This window comes from Ochlerotatus camptorhynchus, unplaced genomic scaffold (genome assembly GCF_037179485.1).
Source record: "Ochlerotatus camptorhynchus isolate MF236.1 unplaced genomic scaffold, CSIRO-AGI_Acam_v1.1 ptg000494l, whole genome shotgun sequence".
NCBI lineage: Eukaryota > Metazoa > Arthropoda > Insecta > Diptera > Culicidae > Ochlerotatus > Ochlerotatus camptorhynchus.
This window is the reverse complement of record NW_027040979.1, coordinates 296165-323854: the sequence shown is the minus strand read 5'-3', so window position 1 is coordinate 323854 and position 27690 is coordinate 296165. Positions and strand designations below refer to the sequence as shown.

The window sequence follows — 27690 nt, the reverse complement described above, 5'->3', positions numbered from 1 at the left end:
CAAGAGAGGAAGAGGAGGAAGAAGAGGAAGAAGAGGAAAGAAAGTTGGAAGCAAGAAAGCATTATAATTTGATGAGGCAATGGCGACAATGGAGAAGAAGCAGAAGAAAGCTGCGGAAAAGAAGCAATGAAAGATCTGCATTTTTATGATTATTACTCTCTTGACGTTTTAAATTAAATTAAGTTTTAGTCGTTAACTTACGTTTATTTTATTTTTCATGCACAAAACGAAAAACAGTTCATTGTCTTGTTTTGTTGGTTTCTAAGATGGTTGTAATTTTTTTCCACTTATCCGCCATTATAGGGCTACCATCTTAGGAACCGCTTATTCTATCGCTTGATGCCAGTGGGTTGGTGGAACTTTTCCATTATCGGTGTATTAAAGATGCTTCGGCAGTCTTCTCTTCAGTTTGCCATTTGTGATTCGACAACATTGTCCAAGCTACACCGCCCAGTTTAGTCCCGGTTAATAATGTTTTGTAGCGTTGAGCTGGAGTACACCCAAGTTCCAAAGTATGGCGCATCTTGCACGTTATCACATGTCAAATTTCAAAGACCTATATTTAACCCAAAGCACTGGTATAGAATAAAATTTGGAGAAAATTGAATCCATAAACATAATATTAGTTAGCACAAAAATCCAGTGCAGTCACCTTCTTAAATAAAAAGAAATCGGTTACCTTTCCTTTGAATCGACTGGAGCATCAATTAATCTAACGCTGATATTACTAGTTAAAAAAATAAAAGTAAAAAAATGAACTTGATCCTTTGACGAATAATTCTTATGTCAAATCGTGCGCTGAATCCAACAATATAAATAGCAATTATTTTAACGCTAAATTAGAGGTAAGAAATTTTTCGTTCGATCAATTGAACATCAATTGTTAGTGAGATTATCACGTATAAAATAATTAGTATTACTTCATTGCAGCCGGAGGTATTTGTGGTTTTAGTAAACACGTTTTTTTTTAAAGTGAGAATTTATTTTTTAGCTATATCTCAAAAAATATCCTATTGAGATTTTTTCGGACTACATTTTTGGATTCAGCGCACGATTTTACATGATTCATCATCAACACAGTAACGGCGCCGGTGGTGTAGTGGTAAGCGTGATTACCTCTCACCCCAGCAGGCCTGGGTTCAATCCCAGCCGGCGCCGCCGGGATGTTCTAAGGCATAACATCTCTGATCACGCCTTCCTTCGGATGGGAAGTAAAGCCGTTGGTCCCCGGTTCATGAGTTGATGGGTCGATAGGTAGGGTACAGGTGTGGGAGCTGCCTTCCTGGCACGTCGGTAGCATTGGTGCTCAGCACGGAAAACAAGATCGACGGAAAAAACAAACAAAAGGAAAAAAAAAAAAAAAAATCATCAACACAGTGTACGGATTTCGATTCAAAATTGTACGGATTTTGATTCAATCGTAGAACGCTGTACGGATTTTGATTCAAGATGTGTGCAATTTAAATACTTTTTCTTATAATTAAAGGTAATCTTAAGACCTGGTGTTTGCAAATAATGGTAAAATAAAGATAAATGTATATGAAAAAGATGTGATACAGGGCATAATGTGATAGCATTATTTTGTATTGACCGTTAATGATTCTCTCGTGCTTAGCTGTACGGATTTTGGTCCCACACGGTATCAAGTTGTTCTCAATCGAAAATGCTTTCCCTTTCTATGCTAGACAATACGTATGACTCCGAATTGCAAATGTCGTTAATATCTCAAACGTGCTTATCTTCAACAGTGACAACCAAAGGAGGGTGATGAGTAACTTGCTTTACTAGTGGAGAAAGTGCCGTGAAGATTAATGGAAAATCCCCAATACATGGAAGTCATCACCTTTCAGGAACATGTTTAACAACCATATGTTTTGTTTTAAAGTTATATATTGTTGCAGTTTCCTTCACTTACCACCTATGGGCTTATAATATGCACTATAGCATTATTTCACTCCGTCCATTAATTCTGGTTTCTGTTTAAATAAAAGCATACTGATTCTTCTATTATTATTTCGAAGACCAACTGCCCTCAGCTGTGTTGATAGATTACTGCCTGGCCTACTGCGCATCTCACTACAATCTTGATGAATTTCCATTGCTGGCTCGTACAAATGCTAGTCCTGTGTACTTGTTGCCAATGGCATTTTGCTTTAGTCGTTTCGTAAATACTCTCGTCGACTTCGGAGCTCAAGCATTTCTCACTTTACAACTATGTACTACACTTTCCGTCGTCACGACGTTCATTTCCATTTATTATTATTTGGTTCGAAACATTTGTTTTATTACAGCAGCGTTGCATTTTTCCGCTATTGCCTCTCCGTATTGTTCATTGTTCTGCCCGCTTGCAACATCCGATTCTAAGCCAAAACTATTTACAAAAGTCCTTATCTCAAACTAGTTTTTGCTCTGCTTATTATTCTGCTTCTCTCTCTCTCTCTATGTCACTTTTCATTTTCCGAAAGAAGGGAGGGATGTGTTTGCAGTTGTGTATAGTAATGCTTTCTCCTCGTTCGCTAAAGCAATTTATTATTGTTTTCATTTTCACTTTTTATGTTTTGTCATGTAGTTCTTTTTTTTTCTTGCATTTGTAATACTGTGCCGATGAATTTTTTTCCTCGCAAAAAAAAAAACTTTTTCCACATCCCAGAAACGATTGCAACTTGGAACAGATATTTCCGAGTGCACTTCCCAAATGGCAGCAAAAAGTGCTTGGTAACAAAGTTGAAAATGGTTACAGATAGCGGACAGAAAAAAAAGGTTAATATAAGCAGCTTTTTCTCGATCCCTGGTATAAGTGGGTTGATGTAAAGAAGGGAAAAAAAATGTACCGGAAACCTGGCAAGGAAAAAATCAAAGAGACGCTGTCGCTGTCGCCATGGTCGGTGCTGGACCGCCACACAATTAAAAGTAAAACCGATTATAAAGGATCGGGAGCTGAAAATGTTGGACGTCCTTTCGTTTGCTGACGTTGACCACTATTTTGAAGACACATTTGGAGCTCCATTCCGCCTCGTCGTGGGCTTCGTAGGTGATGAGATGGCTGCCAGCGCCGAAATCCGTCCCCGGGCTCTAATTACCAGCCACAGATGAAACCATAACGGAGGTGGGATTATAATTTATTCGGTGTAAGAAGGGAGGGATTTTTTTTTAAGTCGTAGCAAATAGAGGATACTTACATTGGACTTTGTGATGGTGACGACCCCTACGTTGTCGGAGAAGATTGGTTCCTCCCAGGTGGCCTTCACGCTTTGATGGCGACCCTCGATGGTGTAGATCTGGGTGTCTGGACAGAAGTCGACCGTCGGTGGTCTGCCAGCTGTGGAGAGGGTGGTTGAAAACAGTTGATTACAATTATTGTACCGTCCCGTGCTGAGCTTTGTTAGTACTTCAAACGAGTTCTCAGCATTTTATTAGTTTTACAATTTGCTTGAAATCTGCATATTCTCAGGAATGGTGGTAAGTGACGCAATCATCGAATATAAGACGATGAATTTTTCATCCTGAATAGTTCCTCGACCGGATCAGCAAATGAATCTGCCTCTAGAACTGGTGCACTACATCAGGCATAGAATATAGTGGGGCAAGAGTACGCCCTTAGTTTCAAAATTAACGTATCGATTCCTGGGCTATGTGGACACAATTCGAATAAATAAAAGAGGTCCAACTACGTACTTTTGCCTCACTGAAAAGAGTGCGCAAGTTTTTCACAAACGTCTGTTTTAATTTAATGAAAGCTTTCAAAATCAATAACAAACCAAAATTGAACGTTACGCACATATTATGTGTATGCATTCATATGTTTTCCTTGTGTAAGTATTTAATGTTGGTAATTTTAAACGGTGGAAATTAGCATAAAATTGTACAAATCGAGCTGCAAATAAGATATTTGGGCACATTTTCGTTGATTTTATGTTTGTGGATTTGTATACTAGGATTAAATCTGTTCACACGATATTCTGGTTAATATACATTGAAAGAACCTCACTTCAAGCAATGCACCAACAGTAACGACATATTATTCAGGGCATAAATCTATAGAGCGTATGGCAAAAACTAAAAAGGTCACTCAATTGCAACAACCGATCTGGTGCAACGAACAAAGAAACAAACGAAAAATCCCATCAAAACTCACCCATCACATTGACGACGAAGGTGCAGCTGCTGGTCAGCTTGGAAACCGGATGTTTGGCCGTATAGCTGATATTGACCGGCCCGAGTGGCAGCAGAAGGACATCCTTCTTGGCCCAGAACGGTTCGACCACAATGTCCCGCTCCCAGCTCACATCCGTCTTCGGCCGTCTCAGCTTGACCGCCGTCTGATCCGTCTCGTTCGGATGCAGTTCCACGTTCACGCTCGTCGGGCAGGTTAGCTTCGGCTGAGGATACCCTGTGGGAAAAGAACGATAGAAAAAAAATACACCAGTCAGCAATTACAGGTTGGTTCGTTCAATGCTTTCGAATCAAAGGGAAAAAGGAAATAGGGAAAAACTTGTTCCTTTGCAACCTGTTCACGTGTGCTTGCATTGAGTGAGCAGAGCCAATTGTGTGTGATTGTGTTTCCACCTAATTGAACGCGGCAAGTGGTCCCCTTTGAACTAACTAGGAGTAGTTTTTTTTTGTCTCAAGTGAATTGCATTGAATACGGGATTCCTGAAACCACAAGTGAAAGTTTTACATCGCATTGCATCGTGGTGCTTTCTCGTTCTCCAGGGGTGCCAGATATTCGTTTGTTAAATTATAAACAAAGCCATTCCGGAGGGAAGAAAAATGGAATCACAAGTGTAGGGCAAAGGTTCATGCAGTGGTGATGATGACCAGTCATCGGCATCTGATGCTGCCGGGGACACTTATCTTCGTATATGTGTGTGTGTATGGTATTCGCTGACCAGCTGGCACTCCGGAGAGGACAAACTTTTCCCACAGCTTCCCGCTTTTTCCTACTTTCATCTAACGAGCAGTAGATGATCATCAGCACACGTCCATTGAATATAAAAACATATATGTATGTGAGCAAACTCACACATGGTGTGGCACTCGATGGGGTCAAGGATGCTGGGTGCAAAGTTGTGACATTCGTTTGATTTATGCGCTAGTTTAGCTAATAGTTTCGTGCTGGGAAAAAGTTCAACCCGATATGGTGGTGATGCAATCTTGGAGTGAACGAATTGTGTTGGAAGGTCTATATATTTTAAAGGCAGAATCTGGATGAATGCTGATATGATGACACTGGGCAGAGTGCAGGTGGTGTATGAGTTATGGATCGGAGAACAATCAGGAAAGATGCACTGTGAGTACGTGTTTAGTTGTTTTGAGGAATTTGAAATTAAGTGGTTTGACATTTGTATTAAGCCAGTGTAGATGAATTACGTTAGTTTTGAAAATCAGTGCTATTCATTGGCGAATATGCGTTTGATGAGGTTCATCCTTGCTGAAGCTACCAACACAATATTGTTATAATTTGAAGAGAGTTGGCGAATTTTCACATAAAATTTACTTTCAAAACTGAATTCGAATTGCAGATTGTCAACATAAAATTACTTGTCAGTTAGAAAAGAGTACACTTAAATAGCAGGGACCCTTGAATGAACATTAGACTGATGCCAAATTTGAAATTTACGCTCCACAGTGCTTAAACGGTTCCAAATTGGGTCCTGCTTAGCCTCTCAAAATTTGAACTACTTTAGTAAAAAACTGGCTTGGCACAAACCATTTCAAGTTTATATGGGAATTACTATGGGAAAACTTATGTTTTTGTTCATATATATCTAACAATTCACCACATCACTATGCTTTTAAAATGATAGCAGTGATTGTAGCAAATTTTCTCAGCTACAACTTTGTTGGAAGCTACTTTTCAATCATATGTAAGGAACAAAAATTATTAATGATTCAAGTCACTGATGTCTTATGATTATGCTCATTCCACTGTTCAGCAGGCAACATTGGTGTTTCTGGTGCGAAGAATAGAGCACAAATATAATGGCTATTATGTCACACTGCAGAATACAGTGTTGCCTACAGAACAGCTGCTTGATCATGCCATAAGATTATCAATCTCTTAAGCAATTAATAACAATTTAATTTGACATTTGGCTGAAAAACGATATTGCGCAAAGTTGTAGCTTAGAAAATTTCCCGTAATAATAGTTATAGAAATTTTTGAAAAAGCAATATGGAAAGTGGGTAGAAGACAATGAACAAAAAGTTTGGTTTTCCCATAGTAATTTCCATATAAACTTTGAATAGTTTGTGCCAAGTCAGTTTCTAACCAAGTGAGTTTAAATTTTGAGAGGCTAATCAAGACCTGATTTGAAATCGTTTGAGCTCTGAAGAGCGAAAATTTCAAATTTTGCATCAGTCTAATGAACATGGTTATTTAAAAACTATCAATCTGTAAAATTTTAGTAAAAATTGTTCACCACAGCCAGGGCTGGTTAATGTCATTTTCAATGAAAAATCTCACGTGATATTTACAGAGATATTTCTGTCACTATCATCGGATGATAAAACGATTTTTTTCAAAATCTCATCGATTTTTTTGTCATGACAGAACGTGACAGTGTTGTGATCATCGTAATATCTAGCTCATTTATTGCTATTAAAGTTACTTGTAACGAGAAAATCTTAATAATATATTCACTCTACCGATTACATACGGTTGCTTGCTTAAATTCATCTAAATTTGGTAGAAATGTTGATGTCAAACCCGCATAAGAATTATTCTCATGAGTGCTTGATCATTGGAAAATGACAAGAAATATCGTGATAGGTAGTCTCGTCTCATGATAGTGAGAGGACCTGTTTTCTCATTGTCACATGACGGCCGTGATATTTACCAGCTCTGGTCCACAGCCCTTAAAGCAAACAAAAAAAATAGTTTCGTTTTCTCAGAATGGTTATTTTAAATATTTCCATATAATAATATTTTACGAGAATTCCTGTCAACAAATTCAACGATACATATTACTGTTACGAAATGTCCAATAATCCCAACAATTTTTATTTTATTTTCAATGATAAAGTACGAAAAAAGTTAACAATTATATCAAGAACAATTTATCAACAGGACGTATCTGCTTTGGTAAGCAAAGATTCAAACGTCAATTTTTCGAAGCTCTTACAGCAATCTTACACCACTATTAGAAAGGGTAATGTTTCCCAAACAAGATTGTGACCTTAGTTTGCGTGGGAGGGTTAAAATTATTGCCAATCTAACAATTGAATCTTTATTTACAAAAGCAGGTATGTTCTTTGGAAAAAAATAACCTTTGACTGGAGAGTTGAAATTATGCGTTACTTATTTTCATAAACCAGCGAGACCATGTTGAATACTTTTGTTACTATAAACGTTGAACACGAAAAAACCCCGCACCGAAAATCTAAAAAGGGATTAAAAAGGCATTTGATTTTTCATAGTTCAATGTAACAGCTATGCATTAGTAGGAATTATGCTTATCGTAGGACCATCGTTTGAGTAGCGGCAGCTTGCCAACTTCGGCCAGAATAGGCAATCCATCTCATGCTGCTCCATAAACGGCTGTGTTCTCTTTCGTAGGCACTTCTCTTGGTAAATTTGCTGGACAAGGAACTTTTTGGGGAGTTCCAGCTTCTTTTTTATTTTACATTCTTCCGGGGCACTCTTCCGGTCAACCGGGGTACAAAATTCCTGCCCAGAAATTTGACCAAATACTGTCAGGAGCGTGCAGGTTTGAAAAATAGATGATGTAAACAAATAAACATATCCTGACAACCAATGCCTACTGTGATTCTATACACTCTTAGCTTGATTAACTGAAATTTTGAAAAAAAAAACAAAGTACTCAAAACATGCCTTAATGGCAGTGACTTTTTCGTGTTCAACCTTTAAGCTGCTAAAGTGATCTAAACTGTATGTCTGATTTGAATCTAAATCCATCATAAACAGTCTACATGATGGGCTTAGATTTATGAGATGGATAATAACTAGGTAGGTCATGACCTTTCATACACATTTCCTGACAGTTGGTGAAAGGTCATTTGGATTCAAACTGCTGCACGGGTAAGTTGGACATTGAGAAGCTGCGTCGTGGGTGATTTGCTCATAATTAATATTGGCGGATTTTCACATTTCTGGCGACCGTGACAGGGCACGAACCTGGAATCTTGGAGACCCCCGATAGGTAATAAAAGGGGCAAATCACCCACTTGCAAGGAAGCTAGGATAAGAACACGACCGGGACGGCCGTTCTGAATGCGAGTGAGGACAGATTTACAAAAATCGTCTCCTCACCGTGGCAAAGCCACAGGAGAGAACGCGACCGGGACGGCCGTTCTGAGAAAACGAGCGAGTCCTTCTTAATGCTGCTAACAGAATTGTGAAGGTAACCACACTTGAGGTAACGGAGCCCTCGACGGAGCCACTCTGAATCACGGTATTTATAAACGCGATCGGAACCGCCAGCAGGGGATAAGTATGCAATTCCGGCAAAGCCAAGTAAGGATGAAAGTTATCAAGGAACGACAAGCAAATACAAAGAGAAGGTAGTAATCAAACGTTGACAACCGGTATCTAGATCCAAGATACGCATTTGCATGCTGCTGGTAATTATTTGATGGACGATGAGGATAAACGGATTAAGAGTAAATAGTAGCCATGAGAATGAAGAAGAGCAGGACTATTTATTTTTGTTTTGTTATTGAACCATCTCAGTGATTTCCAGGATCTCCTGTTTATTTATTAGACTGTTCAAAAGTTTTAAACCATGGACGTAATCGATTGACTCTCCCACCAAAATATTGTTACCATCCTAAATGGTAACATTTTGTATTTTTATTTTGTGTGGGAACGTAGGGCACCATTTGTTCAGCAAACTTCCAATTTAAATTGCGAACGGTAGCACCGATAACGATTGTGGGTGACGAGTGAAGTCAGCTGCAGTAATTGGAACGGAAATGTGTTGGCGAACGAGAGAGCTGAGTGGTGTGAGTGCGACTATGGGTGGATGGTGAGGATTATAGAGAGTTCGGGGGAGTCGGTGTGTAGCGATGCCTCTTCTTCTTCTTCTTCTTCTTCTTCTTGTTCGCATTTCAAGCTTATTGCTTAGCGCATATTAGCTTATTGCGTGCTCTCAACTTAGTGTTCTAAATGCACTTCCACAGTTATTAATTGAGAGCTTTCGATGCCAATACCAATGCATGAATTTGTATATTGTATGGCAAGCACAATGATACTCTATGCCCAGGGAAGTCGAGAAAATTTCCAACCCGAAAGATTCCCTCGACCGGACCGGGAATCGAACCCGCCGCCTCCGGCTTGGTAATACCGTGCCTTTACTGACTAGGCTATGAGGCCCGTAGCGATGCCTCTACCATTCTGTAACAGGAAGTCGCCATCTTGGATTTCGAAATGGCGTCAGACATCGATTTCCGGTCCCTACACGTCACTCCGATTCCACAAATACACATATTGTGGGGTATATGACAGAATTTCCAAGTTTTTATGTAACGAGAAGCCACCATCTTGGATTTCAAAATGGCGTCAGATATTGATTTCTGGTCCCTGCACATCACCCTGAATCCAAAAATACCCATATTGTGGGGGTATTTGGCAGAATTTCCAAGTTTTTCTGTAACCGGAAGACGCCATCTTGGATGTCAAAATGGCGTCAGACATCGATATCCGGTCCCTACACGTCACTCTGATTCCAAAAATACCCATATTGTGGGGTATTTGACAGAATTTCCAAGTTTTTCTGTAACCGGAAGCCGCCATCTTGGATTTCAAAATGGCGTCAGACATCGATTTTCGGTCCCTACACGTCACTCCGATTCCAAAAATACTCATATTGTGGGGTATTTGGCAGAATTTCCAAGTTTTTCTGTAACCGGAAGCCGCCATATTGGATTTCAAAATGGCGTCAGACATCGATTTCCGGTCCCTACACGTCACCCTGATTCCAAAAATACCCATATTGTGGGGTATTTGACAATATTTTCAAAAACCTCTTTTTACGAAGTAAATCCCAAATAACGAGTTTTCTTTTTACGAAGTAAATCCCAAATAACGAGGTTTTTTTTACGCACTAATTCGATTTACGAACCCCCGTTTTGGTTCGTAAATGGAGGTTTCAGTGTATTAATATTATGCCAATAGAAAGGTGGGTGACGCCATGATATTAGTGAAATTTAAACTGACAGCATTCAGTGATTCGTTGTTTTTCCTTTATTTAACGTCGGTCTCTGTTCCCCAATCTAGTGTCAACCACCGACGGACATCGATTGCCATCCATTGACGGCAACCGAATGTGCAGCAAGGCAGCTTCCACACCTGCGTAGGATATCGCACCCATTCAACACACATGGGCCGGGACCAACGGCTTTACTTCCCTTCCGAAGGAAGACGTGACCAGAGATTTTTATGCCTCAGAAAAATCCCACCGACCTCAGCTGGGATTGACCCAGACCCATTGGGGTGTTAGAAAGCAGTCACGCTTACCACTACACCACCGGCGCCGGTTATAATTCAGTGATTCATTAACATTACTTATTGTTTAAAAAAACACATTTAAAACTTTTCTACCGAAGGAGAGGGAAGATATGAGATGAATAATAACTGGGTAGGTCATGACCATTCATACACATTTCCTGACAGTTGGTGAAAGGTCATTTGGATTCAAGCTGCTGCACGGGTAAGTTGGACATTGATAAGCTGCGTCGTGGGTGATTTGCCCCTTTTTAATATCGGCGGATTTTCACAAGATTCAATTCAAATTCTAACCACTTCCCTGGAGGTTTTCCGGTTTCACCAAGATGGTGCTGAGTACTCAATGCAATGAGGCTTGTAATGATCTTAATTTAGAGCAATGATCCAATATGGTGTTTCGCATGATGATGTTTGACCCCGGTTGTGGTTAGACTTAATCCAAAGACCCTGGGGACGTAATAATGGTTTTCTTTTGATTTCGATGCCAACTAATTAATTTCGGAATAGTCTACAAAACAAAACGTTCTAAAACAAAAAGAACTTTTGACATTTCGGCCGAAAACAAAATTTACTGCACGCCTAAAACAAATATTGAAGCCGATCATTAAAACAACGAATAACCATTACTCATATGTAAGCAAGGTTGCATCTTTAAAAAAAATACATAGAATCAGAATACATAAAACAATCAACTCATCCTCATAAAAATAATCTGACAGGAGCAAGTCTCCCCTCTGAGCAGCAAACGCCACCCTCCCTTATTTGTCCATACTTACGGATGCACGTTCCACTTTCATCGCCAATCCATTCGCCCGTCGTTCCGCAAATCTTGGAATACTTCCCCTCCAATCTGTACCCGGTCGGACACTTGAGGATACACTGACTGCCCGGTCGGTTGATGATCTTAAGCCGCCCTCCGTTGGGTCCATCGGAAATCTCATCGATCGGGCGACTGCACTCCAGATAGCCGTGCCTCGGTGGAAACAGCGGCGGACAGGCTACATCCGCAAGCTTCAACGAATCGTTCAGCACTGGGGAAGAAGAAGACATTTATAAGAACAAATAAAGCAAGGGGTTGTTTAAAGGGGAAGAAGCCATTTCGGTGTTCGATGTTTTGAAAGCACTGCATAATTCCTTCGGGGAAGAGTTAAGAACGAACCACGCAGACGGGTGCTTGGAATACATAATCACGCTGTTTGAATTTCAATTCTTGCTGATGCCTTCAAAAGATAGCAATCGAGCAAAGGTCACTGGTTAGGAAAGAGCCTGAATACCTATTTCTGTTCCCGAGAGCGAACTCACGTTCGAAAAATCCCATTTAATCATTTGATTATTTCTCGCCTTGACCTAGCGCTGCCACAGCCGTCGTTCTGTGCAAGAGTTCCCCAAAAATGTTCCCTCTAAATCAAATCGTGTGGAAAAATCTTCACCGCAAAATTGGTTAAAAAAAATTGAGAATGACAGCTATGAAAAGTAGCTCGATTGCCTTTCATTGAGGGGGTGAAAAGTTGGAGCAATCATTCCACGTAATTTGACACTCCTTCCTATCATACTAACTTTCTGGAAGAGTGTTCAATGACGAACGGTAGTAAAACTTGAATCCCTGGGTGCCCACATAACTTTTTAATTAGAGGAGCTTTTCCATTTCATGGAAACGATTCAATTGAATTTCATGGAACATCTGAAAATGAGCAAATTTGATTTAATCCATTGAAATTCAAATTCCAAACCATCGCTGGTGATGTTTGCTCCACCTACCTATAAAAAGATTAAATCATTTCTTTTCCACATAATGCTCTGATGATTGACCACAAAAACAACCCACGATCATCATCATGACCAAGTTGAAAAACATCCCACTATGCAAAATTTACATTTTTAATCAAAATTCTGCCCATTACCGTTCTTCAATTTTTCGCACCTCGCAGCATCCGAAGCGTGGCATCAGCCGTCGATGGAAGACAAACGGAAAAGAAATTGGCGCCTTGCTCACCGGTCGGTCTTCTGTGGAGGGTGGTTCGGAAATTTGCTGCCGGAATTTTTCACATTTTAACTGACACCACTTTTGGAATTTGGCGTATTTTGCACTTGGTTTGGTTTTCGCCTGGAACTGGGTGATGGAGGGATAGAACGAACGTAAGCGTAAATGAGTGAGTGAAAGTGACAGCCCTCTGCTGCCTTCCATCTCGGTCGTCGTCACGGAACACGATGGGAAATTTAAATAATTCAATTAATTTCTCAACGTCTATCTACTTGTGATTTTTTTTTCCTGCTGCTGTCAAGAGCTCTGGGTGCAGGTTCCTTTTTCTGTTGCTGTCGGTTACATTTTTCTCATTAATTTATCAGAACGCTTTTTTCCACTCATCAACTGGGCCAGCACGTGAGGAGTGCACAGTGGTTGAAAATGTCATTGGTTTGCGCCTTGATAAAACATTTTAGAGGTATGATGTCTTGGGAGAAGTTTTTTGACATGCTTATGCGCTTCTTTTAATATTTTCAAACTGATGATGAATCCCCCTAAAAGAGATATACATTCTATTCAGTTTTTTTTTCTTATGTAGGAAGGATTCAACTATGTCCATGACACCTAGTTCGTATTTTGTTTGCTTTTGAAAATATTCGACATTTTTTGCAGATAGTCCATAAACAATAAGATGCATAACCGCAACCCGATTAGAATTTTGTATTCCTTGATTTATTTTCCGTCGATCTTGTTTTCCGTACAGAGTACCAATGCTACCGACGCCAAGAAGACAGCTTCCACACCTGGACCCTACCTATCGACCCATCAGCTCATGGACAGGGGACCCAGCGCGTTACTTCCTTTTATGCCTCAGAAAATTTCGGCGGCACCGACTGGGATTGAACTCAGGCTTTTTGGGGTGAGAAGCAGTCACACTTATCACTATACCGCCGGCACTGCTTACCCGATATGAATTGAAATTGAAATGTTTTCGAAGTTCCCGTGAATTGTTTTGCCATATTTTGCAGTTACCTTTTAGTAACTCAAAAAGGTGCAAAATGATCCAGATTATCTACCATACATATGCTACCATACCATAAAACTACAAGGTATTTGCTTCAATGTGACGATAAAACCATTAAAATTATGGTATCTGTTTTAAATCAGCAACGTAACTACTGTTTTTTTTTAATTATTAGTTGAAAAAACACGTGCTGAAGCGAATAAACAACGACATGTTTCAAAGTGCTTTTTGACGAAGTTAAGTGTCACTAGTACTAAAAATATTATGAATAAAAATTTACAGTCTCTAGAGAATGTGGTCAAATTTCCTAATATTATTACAGAAATTGCCTACCTTTTGACGCAACATTCTATAGAGAATTTACAATCCAAAGAACAAATAGGTTGGGCTCTCTCCGATTTTAATGAAACTTTGCATGTATGGATTAATTTTTTTATAAGAGCCTGTATAAAAATGGGTTTTATTTTCAAAAAATCATAAGTTGAAAATGGTATATTTGATCATAATGACGTGTGGAAAGAAGTTTTAGGTAATAGTATGGTCTATGCGAAAATAAATACACTGAGAGAAAAATCACCTAACGGCGCCGGTGGTGTAGTGGTAAGCGTGATTACCTCTCACCCCAGCAGGCCTGGGTTCAATCCCAGTCGGCGCCGCCGGGATGTTCTAAGGCATAACATCTCTGATCACGCCTTCCTTCGGATGGGAAGTAAAGCCGTTGGTCCCCGGTTCTTGAGTTGATGGGTCGATAGGTAGGGTCCAGGCGTGGGAGCTGTCTTCCTGGCACGTCGTCGGTAGCATTGGTGCTCAGCACGGAAAACAAGATCGACGGAAAAAACAAACCAAAGGAAAAAAAAAAAAAGAAAAGTCACCGTAAAATCGTGCCTAATAGTTAAATTGTTACCCCCGCCGCGTCGATTTTTTCATTTGTTTTTTTGAAGAATGCTAAAGTTATGCCCTCAAATCTGGTGCGGAGTACTAGATAGTAAAATGCTTACAAGTACTTTTTTGACGTAGAACTACGTCTTTGTGAACTATACTGGGATGGAAATTTAAAAAAAATGCATGAAGAAATAGTGTTAGGTTTTGAACACTTGTAACTTTGTCATTTATAGATGAAATTAAATTCCAAATTCGCCAATCGATAGGAAATAACTCTACAAATCTGTTGAAATAAAGAAATAGATACTTTGCTCAATTTCAACGATCAATCTTTTGAAAAATATTCAAATGATAATGTTATCACTGTTTTAATGAAATAAACGTTTTCTCCAAACCCAGTCGCCATAATCGAGTACCACTTGGTTGCACATCGTTCTGCTTGATCCTGAAAGCATATAAAACAGCGGTGCTGTCGTACCGCTGGTCATTTCCTCATCGGATGACGTGGCTAGCAGAAAGTCAGCGGTTAAAAGTGGATCACGGCATGATCACCTTGACAACCAGCGATGGGATGGAAGGATACTTGGGTCCCGTTCAAATATTACGAAACGCGAAATATGTTATTTTTTTTACGAAACTATTAAATTTATTAAAATTATTTTTCCGTACTTGACGTCCGTGAAAGAACTGACAATGTAATTAATAACACTGATGAACTTTAGTGATGACATTTTAAATTTTAATATTTTGACTAACTACAGTGCGTAATTAAAGAACTTTATATAGTTTTTGATATTTATATTTTTCAGCCTAGCAACTGAAATGATTAATTTTCCTTAAAGCGGAATTAATTTAATTTGATATTAAGCATGACTGCCTTTAGAATATAAGGTCATTGCGTGTCCTAGGTCTGCATTGATGAAAATCATATTAGGCTCTGCTTTGCTTACATAACTATGCTAAACCTTCACACCCACAAAGATTAATTGGAATCTGAGAGTGTGCTGTTACCCAACAAACATTGAATGTTGAATAAGAGCTTATTCAGGCAAACCCAAGCTTCTTCAGCTAAAAAATAGCTTATTCAGCTGTTGATCAACTCAAATTGTTTGTTGGGTAGTCCCATAGACGCTTTTGGATGTCACATGCAATGATTTTTTTTCCTCAACGCAGAAATTGAGAAGTTTTGCTATTTAAAAAAAAATACTCATTACATTATAATTTTTGTTGCAGTGAAAGAATACAATAAAACTTTCAACCTTTCCTTTTATTGTCTTTAGTTTTGTAGGCCTTATCTTTTTGAATTTATAAGCTTCATCGAAGCAATTAGACTTCTTCTGCATCCTGCATAAATTCGGGTTTTTTTTTCTAGTCTTTGCCAATTTATAAATAAATATGGAATATAAGTAGAATGGTTTTTCTTCGACTCAAATTTTCTTTTGTTATACAACTACTGTTATTCAGACTTTAAACTGCAGTACATGTAACAATGAAAAGATAATTGTCGATATTACCACGAAGTAAAGGATGGATGTATGTTACAACTATATCAATCAAACAATGTAAAAATAATTTAAATCATTCTCATAATCCCAATAATAAGTTGTTTGCAAATGCAAACGAGCGACATATGTATTTGCAAGAAATGAAATCACATGGCTTAAAAACATGCACATATTCCGGATATTCTAGATCATATCGACAAGTCACCAAGTGTTGAAATTATTTCGGAGGTCTTCAAAGCAACTCGTCTGTGTTCCCGATCAAGATAGCTCAAAGCTGTAAATTTATTTAAGGTTAGGATAGCAACAATATAAATTCATGTTTTCTTACATTTAGTCTCCTTACACAATGTACCAATGAATGTAATAAATAAAGAATTCAATTTTCTCTTATCCAGTCTAGAAACAAGAATATAAATCAAATAAAAGGTACTAATTTACTGTAGTATAATATTTACGTAATAATATATAATGTTGCACTCGATTCACCAGATAATGACAAAGCAATTCTACATTTGACATTTGTATCGTCTGACAATTCGACTGACATTTATCCTATATATTCTTCTCGTTCACGAATACTCTCACGCTGAAACAAGGGACCGCCCGGTGACTGCATTAACCACAACACCAAGAGAATTTTTATTCCACATTTTCTGATTCATATACTAGAACCGCGAAATACATTCGAAAATGGCCACAAACTACCAACATTTAACAAAAATTGTTTTAACTCGCTACTTCTCGAAAACGGAACAATTTAGAAAAAAATATGTTCTTTTGTATTGTAAATTTTGTGTACTGTTAATATAGTAAGTCGAAAAAATAATTGAACCAAGTTTTGGATAATTTCCCAAAAACTTGACTTTTTCAAAAATCATAACTTTTTTTGTCCATCATATCTCTATCTTGACCAGCAAGAGGAGGCATTCATTGTCGCCTAAAACATATGAAAAAAAAAAATAAAACAAAAAATATCTTTTGAGATGAACGATTTTTACGTTTTTATTCCATTTTCATTTACAAATAGTTCCAGATGTTTGCTACAACATTGCCGAAGGTACCAAACTAAGTGGACAAACATTTTTCGAGTACCAGCTTTTTTTAAGATACGCATAACATTTTTCTATGAGCCCTTTTCAAAATTAAGGCTGGGTTTAATATGGTGATCTAAATATGCAAAGTGGCATTTTTGGTCTTGAGAATTGTTTCTGAAAATTCTCAGCCAAATTAAAAAAATATGAAAATTAATGGTTTTTGAATCCATCTGGAATCACTCTCATCAGGCGCATATTATTAAAAAAAGGGCTTGGCAGCTCTGCCTTGACATGCGAGCAGGATGAAAAGAGTAAACTCATATAATAAATCACATAACCAGTGGAAAATATCCATGTGAATTTCACATAACTTTCATGTGATCACATAAATGGAAATTGCACCACTAAATCACATGAACGTTATGTGTCCAATGAAATCTATATGATTAGTCATATAGAATTTGTGATGTTATGTGATATTCAGGTGAAAATCATTATTTTTGTTTTTGGAAAATTATCATGTGCTTTCCTTATAGAAACTAAGCGAAAACTTTTTTCAGTGTAGATTGGCATCGACAGAAGGATAAATAGGAATGTTCAAGATATCTTGCAAAAAAAATATACAGGGATGCATAACAATATAAAAGAAATGTCCGAAATAGAAAACAAAATTTGAATATTTTTTCCTTTGATGTGGATCAGATGGGGAATTATGGATAATATGGATGTGAGATGAGCATGGATGAAGTTGTGTCGATCAATTGCGGTTATTTATATCGGTCAACATAAATTTGTTTTTGTTTTTCGGTTGAATCTAAAACAGAACGGGTGATGCTGACTCCGTGTCTGAGGATGATTTTTTGTTAAATAATATGCAATCATCATATGTACATTTTATAGCTGGACATCATGACAAACATTTGAAAATGGTCTAAAATATTGGAAATTTTTAATTCCCAAATAGTAAAATTTGTAATAACTTGAGAACAGAATAACTTAATAAAAATGCGAATTCTAATGAAGACTATATCTTTAGAAGTCATGCGCAAATTCCGTTAATTAACTGAAAATTACAAAATTTGATTACATGTTTCAAAATATGGTAACAACACTATCTAACACTCTACATTTATTTATTTTATTTTATTTATTTATTTATTTAATACAAGTATTAAGCGTAGTACACATAACCACATGTGTTCTCAAAGCTCGTACTACACTGAGAGATGATCAGTTCCGTCTCGAAAATAATTGTTTACATTGATTTTTAAAGTATACGTATGAGGCAGCTTGTTTGCAATTCATAGGCAGTTCATTCCATAATTTCGCAGCACGTTGATGAAAAGAGCATCTGTAGATCTCTGTACGACATCTAACGAGTGTTAAATTTCTTGAGCGAGATGACCTCAAAAATGAAAAGAAATTATGCAAATAAACAGGATCTTCATTCAGAATTTTGTAAGTTTGGGTACATACTCTCAGCTTCACGTAATTTTCATAAGTGCAACCTAAAATCCCCTTGTGATTGATGCCAATATGTTCAAAGCGAGGAATTTTATAAACATATCTTGTAACAGCATTAAATGCAAGTTGTAATTTTCGAGTATTATTGGAGGAAGTAGATGTATATAGAACATCAGCATAGTTAAATAGCGGAACTAGAAGACTTTGAGCTAATTTCAAACGAATATGTTTAAGAGTACAGTCTCTCAACAGCACTAATGAATGCAGACCAAAAAATACTTTTTTTGAAACACTGTTTACTTGTGCAGTCCAGTTCAGATGCGAGTCCATTATTATTCCCAAATTCTTAGCAACATCTGAATATGCTATTGCGGTATCACCTATCATAATGCAAGAAGCATCTGAAATGTTTACTGATCTATTTTTAAATATGATTGCTTGAGATTGAAGATTCGTCCCGTAAGATATGAGGAAAGTAAGTTTACAGAAGTTGTATCGAGATAGAAAAAACAACGTAGCTTCCGACATAACAATTTATGATTGATAGAATCGAAAGCTTTACTAAAATCCAAAAGAACTAGAACTGTTAGATTACGTTTGTCAAGCGCAGTTTTTATGTCGTTTTCAAAGCTGTTGTAGTACTGCAATGTTTACGATAGCCAGATTGTAAAGGACATAGTAACGTATTATGAATCAGATAATCGTTTAATTGTTTAGTCAGAAGACTTTCAAAAATTTTGGAAATAATTTGAGGGCATAACTTTACCTTTATTCACATACAAAATTAAAAACATCGATAGGGGTGTTTTGAGAAAATTATCAATTTAGCGTTCCAGCACAATATTACAGTGATTTATCTCTCAGTATATATTTTTTTTTTCGGATAGACCCTACCAGTACCTACAACTTCTTCTCACACTTCATTTTGATAAAATATGTATCGTTTTGAAGCTGATTTTTTGAAAAAAATAAATCCCATTCTTATATAAGCTCTTATTAAAAAATAAGCCCGGAATTTTTCAATTTTTTTTAAAAAGAAAATGTCACCTTGGGTAGCAGCCAACATATGTGCAAAAATTCATTTAAATCTGAAAAATTCGGTAAAAACGTGGCTTTATTTTTGCCATTTTGTGCTGGAAATGCTCAATATTACATTTGTTGCTTACAATGCATTTCGCACAAGCATTTTAACGTATGATTCGAATTGAGCAAACCCAAATTTATAAGGTATATTATCTTTAAATGCACTGCAAAAAAAAACAAAAGGTTCATCAGTTCCACCGCATATCTACGTTTTCATATTTAAGATTTCAAAAATTTCCAATGAATAAACAAATCATCCAATATGATACATAGGTGATTATGTAGAACGATAGAGTTCTCACTACACACTTATTCTAGCTCGGTAAAATCTCCAACAGCCGACTACCTCGGCATTTACTTTTGCTGATATCTCTACAAAATATGTGTTTGTTAGTTGAGATTTCAGCAAAATTTAATGCGTTAGCTGAGTCTCTGAGTTACCGAATCTCAGCAAAATAAATTGCAGAACTACTCGGCTGTTGGAATCTCGGCGAAAGAAAATTAGTGTGTACTGGATTCCAATTTTTATAAATAAGTTTCCATACTTGCGTTAAGCAGTGATCGATTTATCCCCGGTTTACCTAAATTAAAATTCTGTTGTAGTATCCTATTTCAATTGGCACTGTGGCTAACATCCGTAACATGGGTGTTCTATCTAACGGTATAATGCCACATTTTTTAAATCCAGCTCGAACATTGTTTGGTCCTTTAACCTTGATGTAATCCATCATCTCTTTTAGAAGCCTTGGAAATGTGTCTTATGGAAGAGATGCTTCGTGTTTGCCTACGCCAAGCAGTCTTTAGAGGACGAAAAAACGCCACATCTAACGGTTGTGTTAAGTGAGTTGAGTTGGCTGGGAGAAAAATCAAACTTATGTCGTTATTGGAGCACAACTCAATAACCTGTAATGTCAAATGTGAAGCAAGATTATCTCCAATTAAAACTCTTTTTCCAGTTTGTTTTTTTCAAATAGGGAATTGCAATTGTAGACAACCAGAAAGAGGAACTTTCGAACCAACCCGATTTCGATCGGTTGTATCTAACGTTCTCTGTCCTGAGTTATACAAATGAACAGCTTTATAAACAACATACGGTGGTATTATGGTACCATCTCCTGCAGCACTAAACATCACCGATTCAGACGCTTTTGTACTGTTCATTACCCGTTCCGGATATTTGCAGCCACGTCTAGTTATAACCTTCCTTTTTCCCGGATCATCTCACAAGTTCGTTTCATCATAGTTTACAATATTAGACGGTGGTACATCTAGGAGTTCCTTACATAACCTGTTGAAGTATTCGTTGATGATTTTGTGAGATACAGCAGACCGGTTTCTCTTAATATTCTGGCACATCCTGTATGAAAACTCCTTCTTATGCCTTTTCAAAAAAGAATAAACAAAATCTGGTCCTGGCAGATTTCTCTTGAAGGTTGAAATTTTCTTTCCCATTCTACCCAAATACTATTTAACAATGCAGCGTAACATCCAAGTATCAACAGGATAACCCCATTCAGAGCAAATTTTAAGCCTTTGGACTAACAAACCTTCGTCAGATTCAGTAAGGCACGTTTGTCTGCCTTAGGGTTCGATGGCATTTCCTTCTTTGAATGCCGATAAATCGCAGAATAGCTAATGCCGTACTGCACTGCCGCTTGGCGCAACGATATTTTTTTTGTTAGCAACATCCTCGTGCCTGCTTCAAAGTTTGTGGGTCTGTCTTTTTGGTTTGCAGTTTCTAACCATTGTTTTCCTAGAAATAATGGAGCACTATGTTGGTGTCGATTGCATAAAATGAATGACTTCAATTATCAACGCCATTGTTTCTAATTCGCCCCGTCAAAGTGTGAATCGGGACCATGAATTCAAATATAAGTGATAATATGATAAATACCTGTTGATGTTCAAATGTTTCACTGTAGAAGTTTACATAATTAAATAATATAACTACTACAGTACGTAAGCAAGTTCGAATTAAACAAAAAGTGACTTTCACAGGTGAAGTTTTTGCGCACTAGCAAATACTACTAACTCGAAGCAGCATTTTATGAAATTTCTAGAAAAATTACAGCAGGGCTGCCAACCCAACAATAGTTGGACTGAACTCTTTCAGTAGCTTAGTAACTGGGAAAAATGTTGTAGGATGTTTTTTTTTCAAAATAATCTTAGCATAGTAGTAATATTTTTAAGGCTGGGAAGTTTAGTTTCTTTTCGCCAAAATATTTATATTCGCCCCGTTTTACGGTATGTCCACTGGTATAGATTGTTGGTCATCTGGTAATGTCTTGTATTTAGTATCATGGTTGGGGTCCCATCATCGTCGTCATAGCAATTTTCGGAATTCTTAGATATACAATCTGATGCGATCTTGGGCTAAGTGCATTCCCATGCTGGAAGAATCGGATTAAAAATTAGCACTTTAAAAGATTTAATTCAACAGTTTAACCGTCTCTGTCTACCCAAAGGCAACCTACTCGCAAAATTCAGCCTCTTTCGGGTCGAGCACATCACGCTGGTCTCGTACAAATTTACCAACGGAGGTGGTCTCAGGTGATGTGGTTTGCTGACTGCAGGATCATCTTTTGGATCGACGAAGTCATTGAGTATCACCATGTTATTTTTCCTACTTCTTCTACACTATTGCTACTAACACCATTAATCGCTTGATCCCACAGGTTCATCCTTCGTCGAGTCCCTGATTAAATACGAAACAAATGTCTAGAAATGACTTGACGGAGCAAACAACAACAAACAACTACACTAGGATAGAAATAAGTAAGAATTTAAAATACTTAAAAATCTTAAGGATATTTATCAGATATTTCAGAATATTTAATTTATACCAGATTTAAAGCTTTAAGTTGGATACCCCTAGGTTGTAACGACAATAATGGGTTTAAGAAAAACACACTTTGAAATGCATTTCACAAGATCACTTGCTTTGCACTAAAGTTCTTTTCTAGAACTGTTATCAAGTGGCACATTTTTTCGAGCTAAAATACGATGAACAAATCAATTCAAGAAAAAAATAAAACCGAAAAATAGATACTCGGAAATTTTTCGCGACCTACAGAAACAGAGCACACTTCGATCTCGTGCAGTTTGATTGATTATCTGATTATGCATTTGATAGCAACATCTAATGGGTCTTATCTAAAAAGGCCCAAAGCTGGGCGTGCAACTTTTTTTTTTATCTCAGCAGACACTTAACATGCTTCTTAAATCCTGAAACTTTACCAGAAGTTTCAACCACGAAAGTTAGGAAAAGTCACTAAATTTCGAGATTATTGAGCTTATGGTTCCAGAAATTCAGTCAATTGACTAGTGCCTGTATAATATCGCCAGATTAAATAGAACATACCGTGTTGGATTTTCTTTACGAAAGATCAAATTTCAAACACCTCCGAAAGGCCGCCTCAAGGGCAAATTGATGTCAGTTGAAAGATTGCTTTAGTGGAACGTCCACTTTTGAGAATCCAATCGTCACGAAAAAGCAGCATAATGTAATGGATACCTCCAATTACCCACATTAGTCATCAAAGAAGTCTGAATTCTTCAAAGAAGACTTAATTGGAAATACATTGAATACGCATGTAAGTCAGACCGATACTCAGACGATGGATATTTGCCCAGATATAGAATCCAATCAATTGTGCTACGCCTCATCGAAAATGGAACACGTGCTGACAAGAGGCAGAAATCCCCACAGATGAAGGAAGATCTGTGATGTAATGATGAAAGCTCCCGCACATTTTGATGTACAACGTTCTACCGCCTAATGCACTTCCAACTGCCACCTAATTTGTGACACAATTCGGCTTCTTCCTGAGAGGTTGTGCATTATTACAGTTCGCCTAGGATGGGTGGTTGGATGCGGTGGAGCAAGCCGGGCATTGCAAGCTAATTTAGTTGCTTCCGAAAGTGCGTTCATGCGTTTACACAGATAGAGATATTGTACGATGATGACGGATGACGGTCGCCGACAAGGACGAGCACTATGGCGATGACGATGGCAATGAATAAATCATCTTACAAGCAGTTGATGTAAATTAGCTTACTCGTTCAGGCTCGATTGCGAACGATGATGTGAGTTATACGGTGGAACGTGGAAGGGTCACAAATGGAGAAGCCCACGTAGAATTTAGAATTAAATCAAGGGTTTAAGACTGTCTTCAGGGATTGGCTTGAATTTCTCAACAATGGGCCTGGAGGGGCTGTGGTCGAGCAAACCGAGATGAATGAGCTGACAGAATGACAAACAGGTATTGTCCCATGGTCCATGCATAAATACAGTTGCTGATGGTCGAGATCTGAATACCAGCGATAAATTTCCTTCTCGCTTCTGTGTGATCCCTTTATTATCAGGGCTTGCAGGGTAGTCATAAATCAGAGTGCTATCAAAGCGTAATTAGATTTTGATGAATGTGTATATAATTGTTCCACTTGCTCCTTGGAAACTGCTGCACTGAAATTGAGTAGTTCGTTGCAATGGACGGAAGCAATTTGTGGCACATCTTTGGAAGATAAATTGGCTTCGTTTGCATTCGTCCAGTTGTTTAATATCGACTGATGCTGAAAAGTGAGCCAATTGGAACAATATGTACTAGGACGATGAATTTGATTCACTTTTCAGTTCGGGAAACCAGCAGGCAGAGCAGCGTATCTTTCCGCTAATCAAATCACGAAACCGAAATAGGGAAATCTTGACGTCGGTGGCTCCGACTCGGAATCCAAGCATTATAGTTACGTACCCAGGCAGTTGTGCTTGTCGACATCGAGCTTGAATCCATATTTACACGAGCAATAGAAGCTGCCATCGCTGTTGATGCAGTGATGCTGACAGCCACCGTTTCCCTGGCTGCACTCGTTGGTATCTGAAATCGAGAAACGGAGGAGATGTGCTGGGATTGATGCTTTTGGTTCGGCGTAAGGTAAGCTCATTGTTGAGTATGGATGGTTACGACTTGAGCTGCCAAGTGGCTCATGGTCGAGATGAGATGATTTGGTTGTACTATTGATCGGTTTCATTGAATGGAAGGTGCTTAGAAGATTAAATTTTATCAAGCAATGCAATAGATACAATAGCCAACATTAGCTAATGATAAATAGAAATAGGCCTTTGAAAGTTTTCGAAGATAAAGTGGGCCAAGATCTTGGAACTGGTGGCACTTTAGTTATGAATTTACTTACTCGGAGGTGCTTGTTTACATATTCTGAACATTTATAAATTTGGTTAAATTAATTGCACCTTTTTTCCATCATCAATGACCAAGTCGGAATCTCTAGTGTCATACAAATAGTTGTACCAATTAACTACATCAATTCAACCACTCAGTGAGTTCCTGCGATTTATCCTACAATCAAAACGCACTCTTCCGGAGGGAAATGAACGGAAACATACACGAAACCCACTCGTCCTCTCGACCAGACACCCTAAATGCATATATGCAAAACCAATCCACCGAATACCTTACCTTGACAGTCGCCCATTGTCGTGTTAAAATAGTACCCCATCGGACAGAGGGTATCATCGTCGCTCTCATCGTCCAGCTCGTCGTCCACTTGCTTAGTCAGCCGGTCATCGTAATCCAGACCAGCTCCAGCAGGTCGCCCCTCCACTACATCCTCCAGCAGACACCGGTAGGAACCAATCGTATTCACGCAGTTTTCACGACAGCGAAATTCCTGTCTAATCGATTTCTGATTCAAACATTCGTCAATGTCGATACAGGTCTTCCAGTCGTCGTCCAGCATGTAGCCCTCGGGACACACACAGAATGCCCTCCCCAGTGTGTTGAGGCAGGTATGCGAGCAGCCACCGTTGTTGACCGTACACTCGTCGATGTCCTCGCAGCTGTGGCCGTCATCCGAGAGGCGAGTTCCTGGCAAACCCGAACAGCTGCACCGGTAGCCACTCCAAGTGTTGATACACGTATCCTGGCAGGGACCGTGACCGTTGCGCAGCAGACACTCGTTCACATCTGCAAAAAGAGGGGATGGAAAATTGTTTTAATTTGCATCAAACTGTGATTTTCTTCGCTGGATTTGCTTGAGTTTGGAGATTTTTCTTCTTTGTTAAGGGATCTAACAGCACATCAGTAAATAATTTAAACCGTTTGCAACCGTTTCACATTTTACGATTTGAATAGCGTCGTGCTGAGCAAATCTAAAACTTCTCCTCAAATAAATAGTAATGCTATAATCATACCATTCCCATTGGTGCAAGCTAGCTGTAGCAAATATCTAAAGCACACGCCAACTCCTTCGTACAAGAAAAACTGATTGCAGCTGCAGAAAACTTGTACGCCCATAATCATTTGTATGGAGGGAGATAAAGAGAGCGAAGGACGATGGCGACGACGACGACGACGCTGTTGGGCAAAAGCATAACCACTTTACTCGTGAAGCAGCTTTATCACTCGATTGTGGTCGTTGCTGGAGCAATAGAGCTGAGCGCCGGTATGCCGTCTATTGAATGTTCAATGAACTTGATGGGATTATGTGTGAACAATTTCGAATAAAGAAAAGCACTATTTTCCATATGCTGCTACGAACCAGTGTAGACTCTATTTTTGATGGTGTGATTTCAAATTGCTACCAAATTTAATGCAACATCCCAACAAACATTGCACGCTGAATAAGAGTTTATTCAGGCAAAAATATGCTTCTTCAGCTAATTAATAGCTTATTCAGCTTTTAATCAGCTCAAATTTTTTGTTGGGATGTTCCATAAAATCACAAATTCAACAAAATGAAAATCGCATAAAAACAGCATTGAGTAAATAGTCGCATATCAGACACATATTTGCTTGATTTCCTATCCATATGGGACGAATATACCCCATTAGGAATAAATACGCTTGGCATAAGGACGATAGGAATAATAGATGATAGCTTAGCTGTTTTGTTTGTGTTTTTTTTTTTATTTGCTTTCAAAACTATGATCTGAAGTTCAGCTTAGATTGAAATCAGATCCGTCTCGAATACTTAGATGATCTAAGTAATTTTGCCCATTATTAGAGTGGTCCAAAATATCGATTTTTCTTCACAAAGATGCTGAGAATTCTCTCAAAATGTGACCTCATATGGAACTCATGCTGGACTGGTTCTTTGCAAATTATAACGTGATTTTCCTAGCTACAATACATTTCAATTGAACGTCAGAATAATGAGTTATTAATTGATTACGAAGATGATGTTCTGCTCCATTGGTGTGCTTGGCGGGAAGAATAGGGCAAAAAATCCAGGCTACTATCTCATAAGTGCATGATACAGTGTTGCCCAGAAGGCAGTTGATTAGTCATATCAGAAAGTTATCAATTAACAACTAATTACCTTGAAATCGAATATAGAAGTGGTCTAGAACAAAATTGTAGCTGATAAAATTTCACAATGAAACTAAAGCTAGCTAACCCGAAAATCAATATGACGAAGAGCTAGGACGATGAAAACAAAACTAAAACCCGTATAAACTTCAAAGGGCCAGTGCAGTATGAGATTGCATCCAAATAAGCTTATTTTTTGAGAGAATGACTTGTTGATAGATAAAGCCCAAGCGCAATGTGGGCGGAAGCGGAAAGTTTGACAGTTGCCACAAATGACATCAAGATGCCTAACCGAAGTTGATTTAGTTCTAACTAGTTTTCAATCCGAAAAGTAGGCTTACTCAGATCGGGCTTTTCTGCTGCCGCTGCCGTTCCGCTTCCGCTGTCATTGCGCTTGGACCAATAGCCTGTCGTCCTGTTGAAAAAAATTCATATTTGTTTAAAATGAAGTTTTTGAAAAACTTCACTTTTTTAAGGAATTGGTTTTTTTTAAGTGTAGTACTTTTTTATTATTATTTTATTATTTTATTATACAACTTTCAACAAATCATCTAACATAAACATTTTTGTGTGACTTATCAGGTTTAAGCTTTTCAAATGGTGGTCTTAATATGGTTTTTTTTTTATAAAATAAGTATGTAAAGTTTCTTAAGTAGAATATAGCTTTACATCAACAAAGTTTCATTTAAATCTGAGAGGGTTCTGCCAACCCCGTAGTCGAGTTGGCGTGACAATCGCCAATTATTATTCCACATAAGCGGCAATGTTCTCACGGTAATGCTCTCTGAGCAATGTCATCGAAGGAGTACAAAAATACAGATGCATAATAACTCGATTGGTGCGTAAAATATTTGTAGAGTTAAGTTGATAAAAACGAGAGAGAGAGAGAGAGAGAGAGAGAAGGATTAGTAATTTCCATTTAATTCCACTAACTTATTTGCTAAT

At 38.1% G+C, this 27690-nt stretch overlaps 1 protein-coding gene across 1 annotated transcript in view; it reads right to left on the bottom strand.

The window, feature by feature from the left end:
• Positions 1 to 1878: 1878 nt before the first annotated feature.
• Positions 1879 to 27690, bottom strand: part of LOC135712599 (uncharacterized) — a 99803-nt gene continuing 73991 nt past the window's right edge. Inside the window, exons 7-12 of the mRNA XM_065235550.1 lie at positions 24895 to 25401; positions 24172 to 24294; positions 11242 to 11496; positions 4136 to 4390; positions 3180 to 3319; positions 1879 to 3072 (exon numbers count right to left, since the gene is read on the bottom strand). Coding sequence (XP_065091622.1) covers positions 2905 to 3072; positions 3180 to 3319; positions 4136 to 4390; positions 11242 to 11496; positions 24172 to 24294; positions 24895 to 25401 — 1448 coding nt within the window. The 3' untranslated portion in view covers positions 1879 to 2904. The remainder of the gene's footprint in view (positions 3073 to 3179; positions 3320 to 4135; positions 4391 to 11241; positions 11497 to 24171; positions 24295 to 24894; positions 25402 to 27690) is intronic.